At 42.0% G+C, this 17,084-nt stretch overlaps 1 protein-coding gene across 2 annotated transcripts in view; it reads right to left on the bottom strand.

Moving 5' to 3' along the window:
- DNAAF9 (dynein axonemal assembly factor 9) overlaps positions 1–17,084 on the bottom strand; it is a 73,371-nt gene that overhangs the window by 24,410 nt on the left and 31,877 nt on the right. For both annotated transcript variants that reach the window (XM_027721270.2, XM_027721271.2), the window contains 12 exons: positions 14,165–14,252; positions 13,688–13,764; positions 13,365–13,409; positions 12,852–12,897; positions 12,391–12,502; positions 11,868–11,938; positions 11,052–11,102; positions 10,185–10,272; positions 7,026–7,129; positions 4,034–4,180; positions 508–596; positions 174–272 (listed from right to left, as the gene is read on the bottom strand). In XM_027721270.2, coding sequence (XP_027577071.1) covers positions 174–272; positions 508–596; positions 4,034–4,180; positions 7,026–7,129; positions 10,185–10,272; positions 11,052–11,102; positions 11,868–11,938; positions 12,391–12,502; positions 12,852–12,897; positions 13,365–13,409; positions 13,688–13,764; positions 14,165–14,252 — 1,017 coding nt within the window. The remainder of the gene's footprint in view (positions 1–173; positions 273–507; positions 597–4,033; positions 4,181–7,025; positions 7,130–10,184; positions 10,273–11,051; positions 11,103–11,867; positions 11,939–12,390; positions 12,503–12,851; positions 12,898–13,364; positions 13,410–13,687; positions 13,765–14,164; positions 14,253–17,084) is intronic.

Genomic DNA, 17,084 nt, shown 5'->3' with positions numbered 1-17,084 from the left:
AATCGCTGAAATAAGATTATCCAAAGGTCAAACTAGAGAGGAAAGAATTCCTCTCACAACAGAATGATTTAAGAATTATTTAATAAGCAATTTTTAGATGACTACACGTACCAAAATAATTTGATATCGTTTCTGACAAAACTCAGCCCCTGAACACAAAAATAACTTCTCACCTCTCCAGTTCTGGAAGGGCAGCGGATAATTTCAGCTCCCTGCATCTTTCCCCAGAAGGAAAAGACAAGGCATTAAAGAGCTTCTGAACACTGGAATGCCTAAAAGAAGCAAATTAATTAATTAATTAATGAGTTAAAGGAGAAACCTAAACATTGATGTTCTTTAAACCACGTGGTTACATATTAAATAGTACAATAAAAAAATAAAGTGAGTGTTGCACTAAGAAGGCAACGATTCCTTTTTTTAATTTTTATCCAAATCAATGAGTAACAGCATTTTTCTGACTGTAGCACACAGTTTATGTGGAATTGCACTGCACTGGCATGAACTTACATTCTCTTTTGTTCCACAGACAGGAATTCTTCCTGGACAACCCTTAAAGATAATCCTGAGCTTGTCTGGTTTTGCCACGAGGAGAAAACCTGGAGCAAAGCAGAGCTGGGCATGAGCATCGTTATTGTCCCAAATTTGCTTTCCATTTGTTCAGAGATTCATTGTCCATTTGTTCAGCCATTTTCACTGGCCATCAAATGTTACACAATCCTGGGTTTGCTGCAAGAATTGCCCAGAGAAGCTGTGGCTGTCCCTGGATCCCTGGAAGTGTCCAAGGCCAGGTTGGATGGGGCTTGGAGCAACCTGGGCTATTGAAAGGTGTCCCTGCCCATGGCAGGGGATGGAATGAGATGATCTTTAAGGTCCCTTCCAACCCAAACCATTCCATGAATTCAAATGATGGTAAAAGTCTCCACAGATCAGATTTTGTGACCTCTGTGGCTGGGCTGGAACTGCTTTAAGAAGTAATTTCACTGAAACGCTTTAGTTTTCCCTGATAAAAATGTAGGTGTTTATAACCCAAGTGCTGAACAGCAGGAATTGAATTAATTCAAGCCTCTTTTAAGTCCTATTATCATTTTCATGAGGTAAGACTGCAGCAAACATTTCTGGGCATTTAAGAAAAATTCTGCTCCTTCCCGAAAGCAAAGGGAGCCCTTCATTCCTCCAGGGAGTGATGTTTTGGCTCCCATCCCATTGCTCCAGCCAAGGCACATTAATCTGACTGGCACTGTGAACCTAGAAATCAGATTCAGATGAATCACACAGTCAGGGCTCGGTATTTCCCTTCTTTTCCTAAGGAAAAGGCAACAGCCATTGTCATTTCTCACAATAACTTTCTGCGAGACAAAACAACTTGGAGGGGAGACAACTGCTTCCCATTAACAAATCAGCATCCCAAACACCAGGGCAGGAGATAAAAACCCAGCAGAATAAAAGATCTTTCTGATCTTAACAAAGGCAATATTGCCTGTGCAGAAAGATCCAGGCAACCAAAAAAAAAAAAAACAACAGCCACTTCAAAAGATGTAGGAGAGACTAAAAGAAATGCCTCCAAGGGATGGGAAGAAGGGGAAACTGTATTCTGGAGGAGGAAAAGGGCTGGGGATGAAGTGAAAACACAGGTCAGGCAAAAGAGCTGCTGTGGCTTTAGAGAAGGTGGAGAAAACAAGGGAAATCAACACATCCCAAAGCCTGAACAAATCTTTCTCCCTTACCCATGAGAGGGAGGATGTGAAAGGTTTTGTCCCATTTTCACAGGATTTGTAAAACCAGATTTCAGCTCTGTGTGCTCAAAATCCTGCCACCACCTCAGTTTTTAATAAATCCAGGTCTGCAGGAACAGGTAACTGCCATTCCCTGTTTCCAGGAAGCTTGGAATAATCCAAGCACAGGTCCAGTAAGTGAGGTATGATGATTTAGAAGAGTAAAACCAGCACCTCCATCTTAGTGAATCCTTGTGGTCTGTGAGACTTCAAGGGCATGTGGATTTATAGAAAGAATTTTGGTGCAAATCAATAAACACCTGAAGGTAAAAACTGACAAACCACAACAACGAGTTTCCAAGGCTCACACAGTCGGGGGCACTCCACCTGATGGAGAGTTTTTATTCAGGAGGGAACATCTTTAAGACAAAAGGATTTGTTTTATTGACTTGAATTTTAGCAAAGCGACTTGGTGTGGGGCCAGATGAGAAACTTCAACTGCAGAAATTGAACCCCTGTGTGGCAAAAAGTGAATTCAAAGGAGGACAGCTCTGAGAAAAAGCAGCAGAGGCTGGGCAAGTCCAGCAGCAGAGTTGTTCAGGGAATGCCCTGGGATATCCTTTGCAATGAATTTGGGAGGTTGAAGTGAACTGACAGCATTTTGGGGAGCTAAGCTGGGAGATGCCTCATAGAAAAGTAAATTTAAGAATGTTAGAAACATTCTGGGAGGAAATGGAAGGAAAAATAAGAGGAAGGTAAGCATGAAAGGAAGAAATGTTTCTAAAATCAGCTGGAACATCAATGGGCAAGAGAGGAAGGACCTGAAGGTCTGTGAATCTGTGAATCCAAGGCAGCAGTGAAAAGTAAAGGCAAACCAAGGGGATCTCAGAACATTTTCAGAGCAGGGAATTGTTAATGCCTCTGTACAGGAAACAAACCCCCTCATCTATGATTCTATGATCTCAGACACTGCACACAGTTTGGATGTCTACAGCCAAAAAAAAAGATCAAAAGAAAAGCACTACAACATTCAGAAGAAAAGAGAACTTTTTATAGGCACAGATTACAAAGGATCTGGTTTTATTTTATTAGGCCAAATAAGGCAGAAAGAATAGGTCTGAAATTTCTGGATATCTCAAGGGTGTGTGCTGGGAGAGGAGAGAAAAATAAAACAGATATAAAAGTAGAACTCATAAAATAGGCTGAAAATCCCAAACCAAACAGACTCCCAGCCATTCACAGAGTGGAACAGTGGGAAGAATTTAAACACTTAAGATAAAAGGAGGGGACATTTTATGGTGCCATTAATACTTCCAGTGGGGACTACCCACTGAGCTAGGTGGTCTTTCCCAGTCCAGTGTGATGATCACATCCTAAAAAGCCCTTGTGAAGTCCTAAAATCTCCAGGCTCGTTTCCTCAAAAGCACCATTGTTCCCAAGCTGGGTTTATTAAAAGCCTCTGCAGCACTCTGAATGAAGCCAATGCATTTAGGGAATAACACAATGCCATATGGGAGACTTAAAGCCTTCCACAGAACTTCCCTAAGAACCGGGATCCCAACGTGTCTGACCACAAAAAAACCCCCACACAATAGAACCTCTGCCACTCCATGGAAGTGCTGCAGCCAAGGACACACATGGAAATGCAGCTCCCAGGAAAGGAGCTCTCGGAGCAGGCAAAGGGAAGCACATGGGGAGCATTAAACTGCACAAACACCACCCCACCCTAGAAATCCAGACAGAAATTCAGGCTTCTCACACATGCAAGGTCCTGAGATCAGGAGCAATAACACTCCTGGGATGGTCTAGCCCTTGATAAGCTTGAGTTTGCAAGGCAGATGCCACAGGTCACACAAAGAATCAGAGTTCCCAGTTGGAAGAGAGACCCTGGAGCTCCCAAAGCAGCAGATTTTATATTGATTCTACGTTGAAAAGGTTTTGTTTGTGAAGACTGATGAAAGAATTTTAACTCTTCCTGTATTTACTCATCAGGCAACACGCTTTAGTGGCTCAATTTATGTGAGACATAAACCCCTTCCCTCCAAACTTAGTTAATACAGGCACCAAACTCACCCTTGTGTCTCATCTTAAACACAGGAATTATGGGGTTCCCCATAATTTATATATTATTTTATATATCACTATGATTGAATTTGGCTTCATTTTACCCCCTGGAGCCTCTTTATCATAAATATTCTGAGGTGGTTTTTTTTCTTTAAAAGCTAAAAAAATTTCATCCCGTTGAATTTCAAACTTCCAGAAATATAAGACTGACAATACAAGAACTTAAGGAAAGCTTACCAATCTTTTTTTTCCTTTACCTGTGAGTAAAAAGCTTTATAAATCTTTCTTTTGGGGAAAAGTGCAATCATCAGAAAGTTGTTCTGGGTATGGAATTCAACTGGGAGGTGAGGAAGCAGGGAACTTTTGAAGTCTATGAAGAGAGCAGCAACAACACTGTTCGAATCCTAGAAATGGGAAAAACAGGACAAGTTACCATTAACAGTTCTTGAAAGTGAAAAAAAGGTTTCAGGCATCAAACAGCAGAGATGAGAAAAAAACTGTTACAGTCACCCCCAGGCACAAAGAGCTGGGCATTCCTGAGTTTCCATGGCACAGGGATGGAGCACAAGGGTCAACTGAAGCCACTTACAGCCCTCCTGAATTCCTACTCTGCAGCTCCTGGAGACATCAGAAGCTTAAAATAAAGGATTTGAGATGTTTCTAAACACCTAAGTTTTGTCTTGTCTTGAAAAGAAAAGCTTGCTTTTTAATATCTACTCTTTTCCCCATCAAAAAAAAATAGACCTTTCTTCTGTTAATGCTTCCCAACAAACTCTTCTTCATCCACACCCACACGCCTCTGACACAGACACCACATGGAGAATGAATGAAATGCCACCTAAAAGGACTTAAATGCTTCAAAATAACTAAAAAGATTGGAAGTTTGGTGCTATTGCAAACTTTCTGCACCATGCTCTTCAGCTTCTGACCTGACAGGGGCCGTTCTGGCACAAGACACAACTCTCAGGCCTGTCATTCAAAGTGCAGCTCACTTGCATGTTGGAAGTGCCCCTTTTCTCTCAGATTCTTCACTGAGCACAAGTTCTACTAAATTCCTTGCTTTTTTATCTGAATTGTCTTCACCAACAGGACCCTGAAGCCCACAAGTTGTGTCTCCCTCAGAAGCACTGAGCTCAGGTTGTCTGATTTTTGTTCTATAAAACACTGACCCTTGGTCTTTTGGGGGTTGTTTTTTTGTTTGTTTTTCCCAGATTAGATGCTCCATCCCTGGAAGTGTCCAAGGCCAGGCTGGAGAGGGCTTGGAGCAACCTGGGCTAGTGGAAGGTGTCCCTGCCCATGGCAAGGGGTTGGAACTGGATGAGCTTTAAGGTCCCTTCCAACCCAAACCACTTCCACGATTCTGTGATTCTGGATTTCAAGACAGGCTCAAGCTTTGACCTGGAACTCTTTTCACACCAAAGTATTAGAAAATCAGGACAATTTGCCAGCATGAAACATCCCTGGGAAACAGGGATTCCCTGCCTTAGGGTCCAAACCAGAAAGGGAATGTCATCCACCTCCCTGTCAACAGAACTGGGCAAGGAACTCAATGTACTAATTCTTGAGAAGAAAAAGCTCAAGTTGGGGAACTGTTACATAAGAACTGCTATCAATTCAGAGACATTTGCAAACAGAATCTTCATCCTTTGCTGACTGAGGGATTAATTATAAAAATAATCCTCTCAAAGTCACTGAGGTGAGTGAGGAACACACAAAAAATATTCTCCTACGAGAGAACAACTTCTCTTAAAAGAAAATGGTTTTTGGGACTAAGAACCCACAGATCCTGGATTCTGCAGGATGGCCCAGAGATTTCCTGGGATGTGGTTGAAAGGCCAACTCATACACCTGTGAAGTGTCCAACAAATGTGCTCCTCCTCCTGGAAAACATTTGGGGTTCCAAAACTGAAAAAAGCCAAAAAGCAGCAGCAATAATCCCCACGGACACGACGTTAAAAGGAGCCGATTCCAAGTTTTACAAGATGTTAACGGTGTGAAATCTAAATATTACTTGGTAATATTTGTGGATGAATGGCCAAAATCCACTCTGTCTCCATGTCCACGAGCCTCAAGGATTTCAGGAGCTCAGGAGCAGCTCTGTGCCCAGTTTCTCCGTGTTGAAGCAGAAGTGTAGATATTTTCAAGTTAAAAAGCAGAACACGGCGACAGAGCTGCTAAAAACCTGCACTTTGCATCACTTCAAGCCTTTGTATCTTTTATTTGAATCCCAGCATTAAATTAACCTTTCTTTTTCCATGAATACTGTTGCAGCAACTCTTGGAAAAGAGGAAGGAACAATTACCCTGCTTCTCCTGTCGCTTCTGAGCAGTTCAAACCCTCCACCCTTGCATTATGCCAAGTCAGTAGAACAATAATATTCTCTCTGTCAAGGTTTTGCCTCACACAAAAATCTGGCACCAGTTCAGCAGGGATGGCCAGGTCCCAGAAATAGGAAGCTTTCTGAAAGTGAGTGTCTTGACTCAAACAATAGAAGGAAGGTCAGTGTTAAAATAGCTTCTTAAACTCCAAGGGGCAGCCCGTGATGTCCAAGGAAAGGCAGCTCGGGTGAGATTCCCTGTGCTGGAATGTGTCTGGATCACACACTGGGGTCGTGTTTCACTGCTTTCCTGGATCAGAGGATGAAATCATACCTGGAGGTACCCGAACAAAAGAGCAACCAAAGGAAATTGGGATTTTCCCCACTTTAGGAAAACAGCAGCCCACCCAAATAATCTCTTTTGCACTCTGAAGAAGCAATAGTTAAACCCAGAGTGGCTGCCTTGAGCAGGAAAAATCAGCTGAGCTGCCACCACGGGCCTCTCGGTTCCCACTGAGCCACAACAAGTGATATTTGAATATAATGTGAATAAAAGGCAGCATTTCACCCTCCCAAACACCACCTGACACCAGAACACCTCGGCCTTCCCTCTATCCACCCCTCCACACTGGTGGATGTTTTATGAATGTCACACTCTGCAATTTTTCCTTCAATCAAAAGCAATTTTCACACTATTAACACCAAACTGCTCACCCAGATTAATTCAAAATTCCCTCCTCTTTACTCACTAATCACTGATTTGTTAAGTCAATCAGTACCAAAAGTGTGGAGATTTGCACCAGTTATTACAGTTGTACAGACACAGGTAAAAACTGAAGTAAGAAACGGGGCTGAAATGGAGATTTTGCACCAGAATTATTGTTAAAGATTGATAAAGAGCTGATGGCAGGAAAAGCAGAGCAAACACTCACCCCATCATAGAGGGAGATGGAACTCATGTGCTTCTTGGAGATGGAAATGCTGCCGTGGTGGGGATGAGCAAAGAGGATGCCATCAGAAAAGAAGTGCAGTTTACCTACAGTTTGAGAGGAAAAGGATTTATATTAGTTATATATCAATATTTCAGCACCTTGTGATGAATGTCATTCCTTTCTGAGGAAAAAAAAAATCCATGTTCCTGCAGGATTTTGGTTCTTATATATCACTGCGATTGCATTTGGCTTCATTTTACCCCCTGGAGCCTCTTTAGCATAAATATTCTGAGGTGGTTTTTTTTTTTTCTTTAAAAGTTAAAAAAATTTCATCCCATTGAATTTCAAACTTCCAGAAACATAAGACTGACAATCCAAGAATTTAAGAAAAGCTTACATCCCAAATGACTCGAAATTCAAACGTTGAACAAATAGTTTAAGTGGCAAAATCAAACACTGTTAAAGTTTGATTTAGAGGGGAAAAATTAACTAAAAAATTAAGTTTTAAATTAAAAATTAACCTGGAATTTAAACTGAAAAGTCAACTTTAAAATTGAAACGTTTAAATATTCCACTTTGACATTTATAACATTTAAATTTTGGTTCTTAACAAACCTGCATGAAGGAGAGCAGCTGGAAATGAGAAACAGCAAGGCTGGGTGGGATAATGGATAAAAGAAAATTCCATCAAAGTGTGAGAAAGTGGTATCAGCAAACAGCTGATTTCTGACAGGCTTCAGAAAGCCACAAACAAATGTCTGAGCAGGGGCTGCCAGCTGGCCCTCTGCATTTAAAAGCAGCATCACATCCCACACAGGGAAGTTTGTGAGTCAGCAAAAGGGAAAAGTTAAATATTTTCTTTAAAGAAAAAAAGAAGAAAATAAACAAGTTTTACTCGGTTGCATTTCAAAAAAAATCAAAGTAACTAAAATATATGGCTGAAAGTGCCTGCACAGCTCCCAGAACAAGGCTGGGAGGAAATAATAAAGAATCAAAGATGTTTTCCACTTGGAATGGCACCTTGGGATGACATCTTCAAGCTTGTTCACTATTAAGGTTTTGTTTTAATGAAAATGGCCTTAAGCTGAAGGAAGGCAGGGTTAGATGGGATATTGGGAAGGAATTGTTGGCTGGAAGGGTGGGGAGGCCCTGGCACAGGTTGGGCAGAGAAGCTGTGGCTGCCCCTGGATCCCTGGAAGTGTCCAAAGCCAGGTTGGAGCAACCTGGGCTATTGGAAGGTGTCCCTGCCCATGGCAGGGGGTGGAATCAGCAGGATTGACAGTCCCAACTCAAACCATTCCAGGATTCTGGAGCCCCTCTGCTCTGGAGCCAGGCTGGGAGAGCTGGGGGGGTTCCCCTGGAGAAGAGAAGGCTCCAGGGAGAGCTGAGAGCCCCTGGCAGGGCCTGAAGGGGCTCCAGGAGAGCTGGAGAGGGACTGGGGACAAGGCATGGAGGGACAGCACACAGGGAATGGCTTCAAACTGGAAAAGTGAAGATTTAGGCTGGATATTGGAAAGAAATCCTTCCCTGTGAGGATGGTAAGAAACTGGAATAAATTTCCCAGAGAAGCTGTGGCTGCCCCTGGATCCCTGAAAGATTCCAAGGCCAGGTTGGAGCAACCTGGGCTAGTGGAAGGTGTCCCTGCTCATGGCAGGGGGTGGGACTGGATGGGCTTTAAGGCCCCTTCCCACCCAAACCATTCCATGATTTTATGCACCTTTTGCACCCAAAAGTGCCAGATCACAGAGCTGCAACCTCATCAGAGCCCAAATTTGAGGGAACGAGCTCAACTTCATTTTCACTTGAGAGTCAAGAAAATCCCTCACCCACTGACATAACCCCTCACTCACAATGGTCCTGATACCCCCTATTGGAACTCTCCAACCCAAAAGTTATCAAGACATTTAACTCCATAAATCTTCCCCCCCAAAAAAAATAAAAAGGGAATAAGTAAATTGCTCCACTGTGGCACAAACAGCAAATTTTAACAGAGCCAAAAAAATGCCACCGTTCTCTCATTATTTACTGAGTGAACATGTGCCCACAGCAGAACAGCTAAATATCATATTCTGCATGAAGATTTTTGCTTTAAAATCTGGTCAGTTGGAGCAAAAGCAGATTCCTCTAAGTGACAGTTGCTTTTTAATTGCCTTGTACCTCATTATTTATCCTGGACACCACATGGCAGAACTACAAAGCTGAAAATTCTCCTCTGAAGATCATCAGCTCGTGCTGAGAACTTCATGTCAGATATTCATCATCTCTCTTGTACATCAGCACTGACACATTCTCTGTACATTGGAATATCAAATATCAGGCCTTAAAAACATCTGTTGGTTCAAGGGACAAGGGAGGGAATGAGGGAAGTGAGGGAAAACCTTCCCAACAACCCAAATTGTCTGTAGTTGTATTACTGGGATATTCACGTTCCCTTAAGTTCTTGAAGGAAAAGGTGCCAAAAGAGGAGGAATAATCCAAGATTCCTGTGAGTAATTTTGTGTCAGAAAGCAGTAACTGGATTGAACCTGAGAAGAACCAAGATCAAGCATCTTTCTGTAGCACAGTGAGAACCTGTGCTGGGAGACACTGAATTCCTGAGTGAAAACAGAAATGGAAAAAGTGGGAACAGTACATCAGCTCTGGGAAGAGCTTTTTGTAGAGGCAAATACAAGGCTGTAAATGAGTTTATAAATCCCCTCCTACATCAGGGGCAGTGTAAAGGTCCATATTTGCCTTCACTTCCTGAGCTGGAAGGACTGTAATGCCCAGTCTTTCCAACCTCATGTTCATATAGATACAGAAAAGGCAGGAACTATCTGGCACATCACCTATTAAAGACAGAAACAGCCATTTTAGGCATGTTTTGAAAAAAGGCATCTCCCAGGTCTGCAAAGCCTCACTGTCCATCCAAAGCAAGCCTAGAGGAATCCTCCTTCCAGGATTAGGAGTTTCAAGCAGAGGTTGGGGATAAACAGAACAACAGATGGAATTTAAGAGCAGAAAGATGTAAAGGCAAATGGAAAGAAAGCTTAAGGTGATGGTGTAGTTTGGCTCACCAGAAAATGTGTCTCTTTTGTTTAAAAAACTAAAAAAAAAAACCTAAAAAAAAGAAAACAAACAAGCAAACAAAAAAAAAAAACCCACCCAAGCACATCTCACCTTCTGCAGGCATGGCCTGTGGATTGCTGGAACAAAGATACACTCCATCCCCTCCAGTGAGTAAAGTGCCCAGGAAAGATTTATCCTCCTGAACAGGAACAAACAAACAGTAACATCACAGGCTGGATCAAGGACCAGGACATTTTCTCATGTGTTTGCTCCAAGAGAGAAGGTTTTTCTTTTAAACAGCAGCCATCAGAAGTTTATGAAATGAAGAGTTTTATCCTGGATCCAGCAGGGCCAGTGGCAGGATGGTTTGGAAGAGCCTTCCCCCCATTTTGGCTTTGCCAGCAGCTGTGAAGTTCCAAGTCATTGTCACAACCACAGGGCAGAGCTTTTTTTGTTTGCAGTTTGTCAGTCCCCTGAGCTAAAAGGACAGGGCAGGAAAATGAATCTACTTATAATGAACATTCCAGGGAACCGCAAAGTCAACCACAAATGTGAAACTCATGTGATTTAAGATGTTCCCAGATTCCAAAGGCCTTTTTCTTTCCGGAGTGTTTTCCTTTAGACATTTAGCAGGCTAATTAAGTTAAAAGAAAGTTTGTATGTAGAGTGGCACTGAGTTGTGGGGGTTTTTGGGAACACACGAGCTCCAGGAGTAATGTTGAGTGAGACTTCCATGAATTTGTAGCTTTATTAGAGCTCTTTTTTGCCCTTGGGGTTTGTCATTCTCTGACAGAAAGAAACCCTCAAACTTTTACATACAATGTACTTTTTATAGGTCAGAGTTTCAAAGAACAGGCAAGCCTTGTAGGAGGGAAATAACACACAAAATAAAAGACAGTTTGGTAGGAGCTCAGTTTTTTTGCACAGTGGTTTATGAAAGTGGAACTTCTTTGGTTTAACAAAAATGTTTCATTTTACCTTCAACGCCTGCTGTGCCTTTTCAGAGAGTTTCACATCACTGTCTTCAACCTGGAGCCAGAAAGAGTTTCCATTTGTATTGTGATTTATATCACAAAATAAAGCAAGGCTAATGTTAAATAAAACAAGTTACATAAAGCAAGTCTAATGTCAAATAAAACAAGTTAAATAAAGGCAGTCTAATGCTAAATAAAAAGCATTAAGGAAGTTTTGAGGCAAACAAGAACCTCAGGTACCAGAGGCAGACAAGCCCAAAGGCAGTTTTGTGCTCTTAATACTGTGTTATTATGGGACCAAAACAGTTCCTTGCATGAAATTAAATGCATAACATTCTCCCCAATAAATGCTTTTACAGGCTAAAATACTATTGTATGGACAGAAAACAGTGTATCCCATCCAGTCTTACTTTATACCACTGGTAAATTATGGGTTGCCAAAGGCAGAATGTTGCTCAGCTTTATTAAATTCACTGGAATTCTGCCTCTAACACAGGGTAGCACATTAGAGGGCTGGAGTCAGACCTTGCTTCCTGTTGGGGTGATCCAGAGTGCCTCACAATAAGCAGAATTTGCCAGAAGTTACCCTCTGTTATACTTGTAACAGCCAAAAATGATTTCAAACTTGTGTTAAGAACGGATCCAGAGCCTGTTTCCACCCATTAGTGTTTCACTCCATGTGCAAATTCAAAAATCAAAATAGATTCACATATTAACGTTCTGCTTCAATGCCCAAGTTCTGTATTTTCCCTCATCCATCCCTCCTTCCCTAACAAGTGTTCCCTGGTGTATAAAGCCAGGTGAGTGTGTGTGGACTCACCAGCCAGGATGTGAACCTCGGGATTCCTGCAGTCAGGACAAGGTGGCTGGTTTCTGGAGTAATGCTGCCATCTGCAGGGAAAACCGTGGAAGCAAAGCAGGACAATCATGGGAAAGACCTCCAAGTTCATCAAATCCAGCCTCAGACCTAAAGCCACCACGCCCACCAAACCATAATTCCACCCACCTACTTCAGACTGCCCAATAAGTCGCTTTTAAGAGCTGAAATTTCTTCAGGAAATACGAAAATGTTCTCATTGCTTTAAGGATTTATGAGTGTTTAAGTGAAGTCACAACAGCCTAACTCCCAGTGTTCTTGTGCTCTGACAGACACAGGGCTGCTGGACAATTCCAGAGAAAGCCTCATTTATTCTGGTGTTTATGTGGCTTCTTCCTTTGCTCTCCTTCCCACCAAAAGTGCTCCAAACCCATCAGGGGAACAGCAACAACATCCACTGGGATCCCTTGTGCTCTTCCAGCACAGCCAAGCCAAGAGAATGACACTCAGAATTTCAGATATTCACCTTTTTCTTTGACTTGTATCTGTGATGTCAGAAAGGACTCTGAAAACACAACAGATCCCAAACATCCTCTTCCCGTGAGCAAGTCGGGAATGTCAAACACCATCATGGACGCCTGCAGCAATCCCAGGGTTGGAGGGAAGGGAAGGGAAAGCACAACTTGAAATATTTCAAGTGAAACAGAGAAATCTGTGTGTTTTAAGCACCCCAAACAACCACTTCTCCACAGTGGTGGAAAGTCTGAGATCATCAATCTTAATTAACGTCAATGTTTTATTCCAATTTCCACGGTCTGACTTAATATTAAATCTGTTGCAGCATCTGAGATCTCTCTTATATCTCCTCTTACAGAGACAAAGATCTCAACACGCCCCAGAAAACCTGCCACTTGAGCTCTATTTTCTAATAAAAACCATACAAATAAAATAAAACCAATAATAATAAATAATGAAGGGCTTACTCACCGTTTTGATCAAACTCAGGCTGTCCTCGTTATCTAAGGGGGTAATTCTAGAACAATGACAATTAAATATTTAGAAGTTAGATCATTTTTAGGGGCTCCAAAGTAGCCAAAAAAAAAAAGCTATTTTATTTTAATTTAAAATAAGCTCTTATTTGTGGAGGCCATTTCAATCAGACAGCGTGGGGGTTAAAAAGCACAAGCTTGTGATATCAACCAAGTTAAAAGCAAATTTTAAAAGGGAACTCTTAATGAGCTCATGCTGCTTCTACTCATTAACAGTTAATAAAACTGCTCTGCCCAATTGCTTCTTATTTTTTTTAATGTTTTTAGGATTCCACAGAATTACAGCTATGAAATCATTCAACCATCTCATGCACAAAAGCCTTTTGCACATCTCGTGTGAAATAATCGAGTGCAACGTTTCCTCAGAGAAGCTCTAAGAGAAGAAAAATAAATTTATCACGGTATTAAAAGCACTAATTGATAACAAGAAGTCTAAGGCAGTGATACAAACCTTCCATGATTGTTCACAGCCTGAATTTGAAAAGCAATTTTGGAGCTGCGGGAAGAGAAATTGCACTGGTGAAACACGTTGTTTAGGATTCTTCTACACGTCAAAAATTAACAGGAGTAGAACTGGAGCAAAATAACTGGAGTGATAAAAAAAAGCAGGCAAATGGGACAATTATAATTATTTTAAAAGCCTGAATGCATCGTGAAGTGTTTGGTAGCCAGTTTTAAATCAATATTTGGTATATTTTTCCCCAATATATTTGATATTTGATATTTTTCCCCATGGAGACAAGAGATCAGTCAGTAACTGTAGGAAATACCCACCGTAAAGCAGATTTGAGCTGTGTCAAGCAAAGGGTGTCTAACACAGCCATGAGCACCTGCTCTGCCACCTCCTTTGCCTGAAAAAGAAAAAGGAGATGGAGGATGAAACCCCCTTTTCCCCACCCATCCTTTTCCAAATCCCAGCAACCACAGGAGACAACCCGTGAGAGAAACGAGACACTAAACAGGAACACACTGATGCACCAGGCTAAAATTTGTTCTTTCACAGGAAAATTCATGAAAGATGGCAAAATATTGTAGGTGGGTAACAGGAACACTCAGAAAGGTGGTTTTTTTAAGCAGAATTCAGGGAGTGGTTGGAGGCCACGGGCTGACCTTGGCGTTACGCAGACGAACCACGACATTAATCTGGGGTTTAAGGGTTTCTTCTCAGGGTTTAATTTGGGTTTGCATGTCATGGCCCAGCGTGAGCAATCCAAATGAACAACGAGAGAGAGAAGGGGGGGCTTCATTTACCTTGGATTCAGTGGAAGTTTTAGCATAGCACTCAATGCCAGCAAGCACAGCCTCTACAACAGCAGAATAGATTTGCGACAACAGAGCACTGAAGAGAGAATCAAACACACACATTTACTACACACGGAGAGTTTTCTTCCTCCTCTGCCTAAAGGGGCAGTTCTTCCTCTCATTGCACAAACCTCTTAATAAAAAAAGGGGTCCTGGCTCAAATGAGTGCAGAAGTAGGTTTATAATTAAGCTTTTGGTTTGAGAAAATTAAATTAGAGTGAGGGAGTTGCTGGAGTTACAGAATATTTTGGGGAGGTACCTCCTGAGACAAATGCAGCCCTGCTCAGGCAAGAGTAAAAACATGTTTTCCTGTTGAATTTCACTGCAGTTTTGTTGAGAATCACATCCCATTGTTTTAGGGAGCTCCATTTCAATGCAATCAGTCTCCTTGGAATCAGCCTTGGAAAAGCAGCACACACGGAGTCCTCCAGATAATCTGGGTCACTGATTGTTTGTCCAAGGGAGGCAACTCCTGAAGGCCATGAAAGGAGCAACAACCTGGCACAGCCAGGCTGGGAGAGCTGGGGGGGTTCCCCTGGAGAAGAGAAGGCTCCAGGGAGAGCTGAGAGCCCCTGGCAGGGCCTAAAGGGGCTCCAGGAGAGCTGGAGAGGGACTGGAGACAAGGCATGGAGGGACAGGACACAGGGAATGGCTTCCCACTGCCAGAGGCAGGGTTAGATGGGATATTGGGAAGGAATTCCTGGCTGTGAGGGTGGGGAGGCCCTGGGCAGGTTGGGCAGAGAAGCTGTGGCTGCCCCTGGATCCTTGGAAGTGTCCAAGGCCAGGTTGGACAGGGCTTGGAGCAACCTGGGCTAGTGGAAGGTGTCCCTGCCCATGGCAAGGGCTTGGAATTCAATCACCTTTAAGGTCCTTTCCAACCCAAACCATTCCAGGATTCCATGACATCCACACCACAGCTTAGTCCTGTTCCCTTCTTAAAAGGGAATTGAAAAAATTGCCCAGAAAGGAACCAGAGTTGGTGAAGCCAAGAGTGACTTTCAGCCATTTCACATTTGCAGCTCCAGAACAACTGGGAAAAAAAAACCCCACCTGTGCCCAACCAAGAAACATCAGTTCAAAATTCCTGCTGAATTGCAACTAAAAGATGTGCAAATCGACCAGAAAGTCCCACTTGCCCAAATTTTAACTCCTCTCATTACTCCTCTGCCACTGCTTGGTATCAAGGGAGGGGAGAGGGGGGGAGGAAAGAGGAGGATCCAGCACTGAAGCCAAATGCAAACGTCCCTGAGGGATGGGAGAAGAGCACCTGAAGCTCCCAAATGTGGAGGGACCTCAAAATGCACCAAAGCCTGACTTTTATCATCCCAAATAGCACCAAGTGATTTTAAAATTCAAACTTCCTACCACTTTTTCAGGTTTCTTCCATGTAATTCCATGGACTAAATATGCAGTCAATGTATTTTCAGTGCATCTGGTATGGGAAACGTGTCTAATTGTTCCTAACTCTGTGACCATTCCTCTTTTCCCTCAAATTCACATAAATATTTGCAAGGGAACACCTCAGTGGGCTGTGCTTTCCATCAATCATCAACAGTTAATATCAGTGTATCAGTATAAATACTTTACTCTTCTTCCCACCTTAAAATTTTAACACTGACAATGCAAAACACAGAATGGCATTTTCTGAAAAAAAATATAAAACTACAAAGTTTACCCCAGTTTATCCTCAGAGGTACAGTCAGTTTATGCATTCCAGCCAAGTTGCAGCCCTGCTTCCTAAATACAGCCAAATTTGGGCTGAATGTTGCTTATGGAAATATTGACAAAAAAAGAACCAGTTACAGGACTCAGTTGCAAAAAAAGCCCAAAATCATGAGATCAGGTTTGCCAAAAAAAGCTATTTATGCTGCTGTTGTTGATTATTTCATCCAACACAGGGATGCTTCCAAGAAAAAAGGTATTCTTATAAAAACACTGCCTTTATCAACTGCTTTGTTTACAGCTTCTCTACTCATCTCAGCTAGAAATGTATTTAAAGTCTTTTAGAGGTGGGACAAGTAATGTTTGAGCAGAAAAATTACCTGTTGGAGTTTTTACTAGAAAAAAAGGACAAATCTGCTGCTCAGGGCAGTAATTCCACTTTTATGTCTTTGAGAACAGTATTAAATTATATCAAAATCAACAGTAGTTCAGTATTAAAGTACTGACACATCTTTAATCTCTTGCTAACAGGTCATGCAGGTTTGCAGAAGCAAATCCAGGCTCCTGAAATGATCCCAACTACCAAGGAGGACAAAATCCCTAAGGAAAGGTCTGGTTTGTCAAGAGAGAGAGAGAGAGAGAGAGCAGGACCACAGCAGATTTTCTATGTTCCTAAAGCTGGACAGGATCTACCAACATGCAGGACATGGACATGGATAAACACACTTGGATTTGGAGAAGGTTAAAATGCTTTGCAGCTTCCCAACTGAAAAATTAACTTTTATCTGACTTTCCATAGTGAATTCCTTTGCAAGTTTGAGTGTTCCCTGTTGGCATTTCACTAAAAATCTTACACTTAATGAAAATGGTCTGAAAACTACTTTTCCTTCTGTCTGTGGATGATGTTCCTGTTCAGTTTGAGATACTTTCCCTCTTGCTATATAAGCAGTACCTTTAAAAATTATTCAAGTAACTCAAAACAATTTTTTTATTAAAATTTAGCAAAATTTACTAATATTTCCTTTCCTACTTTGCTGCACAGCAGAAGGGATGGTCACAGCAAATTCCTAATTTGCCCACTGAAACCCTCCACGAGCACTTTGCCTTTGAAACCCTCTCACAATCACATTATTCTGATAAAAATGTGTCTCTGCAAACGCCAACAGCCACTAAAAGCAGGTTTGACCAACTGCCACGAGGCAAAAAG

Source organism: Pipra filicauda, unplaced genomic scaffold, assembly GCF_003945595.2.
Source record: "Pipra filicauda isolate LSUMZ 115617 unplaced genomic scaffold, ASM394559v2 scaffold547_size326079_pilon, whole genome shotgun sequence".
NCBI lineage: Eukaryota > Metazoa > Chordata > Aves > Passeriformes > Pipridae > Pipra > Pipra filicauda.
Note: the sequence above shows the minus strand (reverse complement) of the source record. Positions and strands in the feature narration are given on the sequence as shown.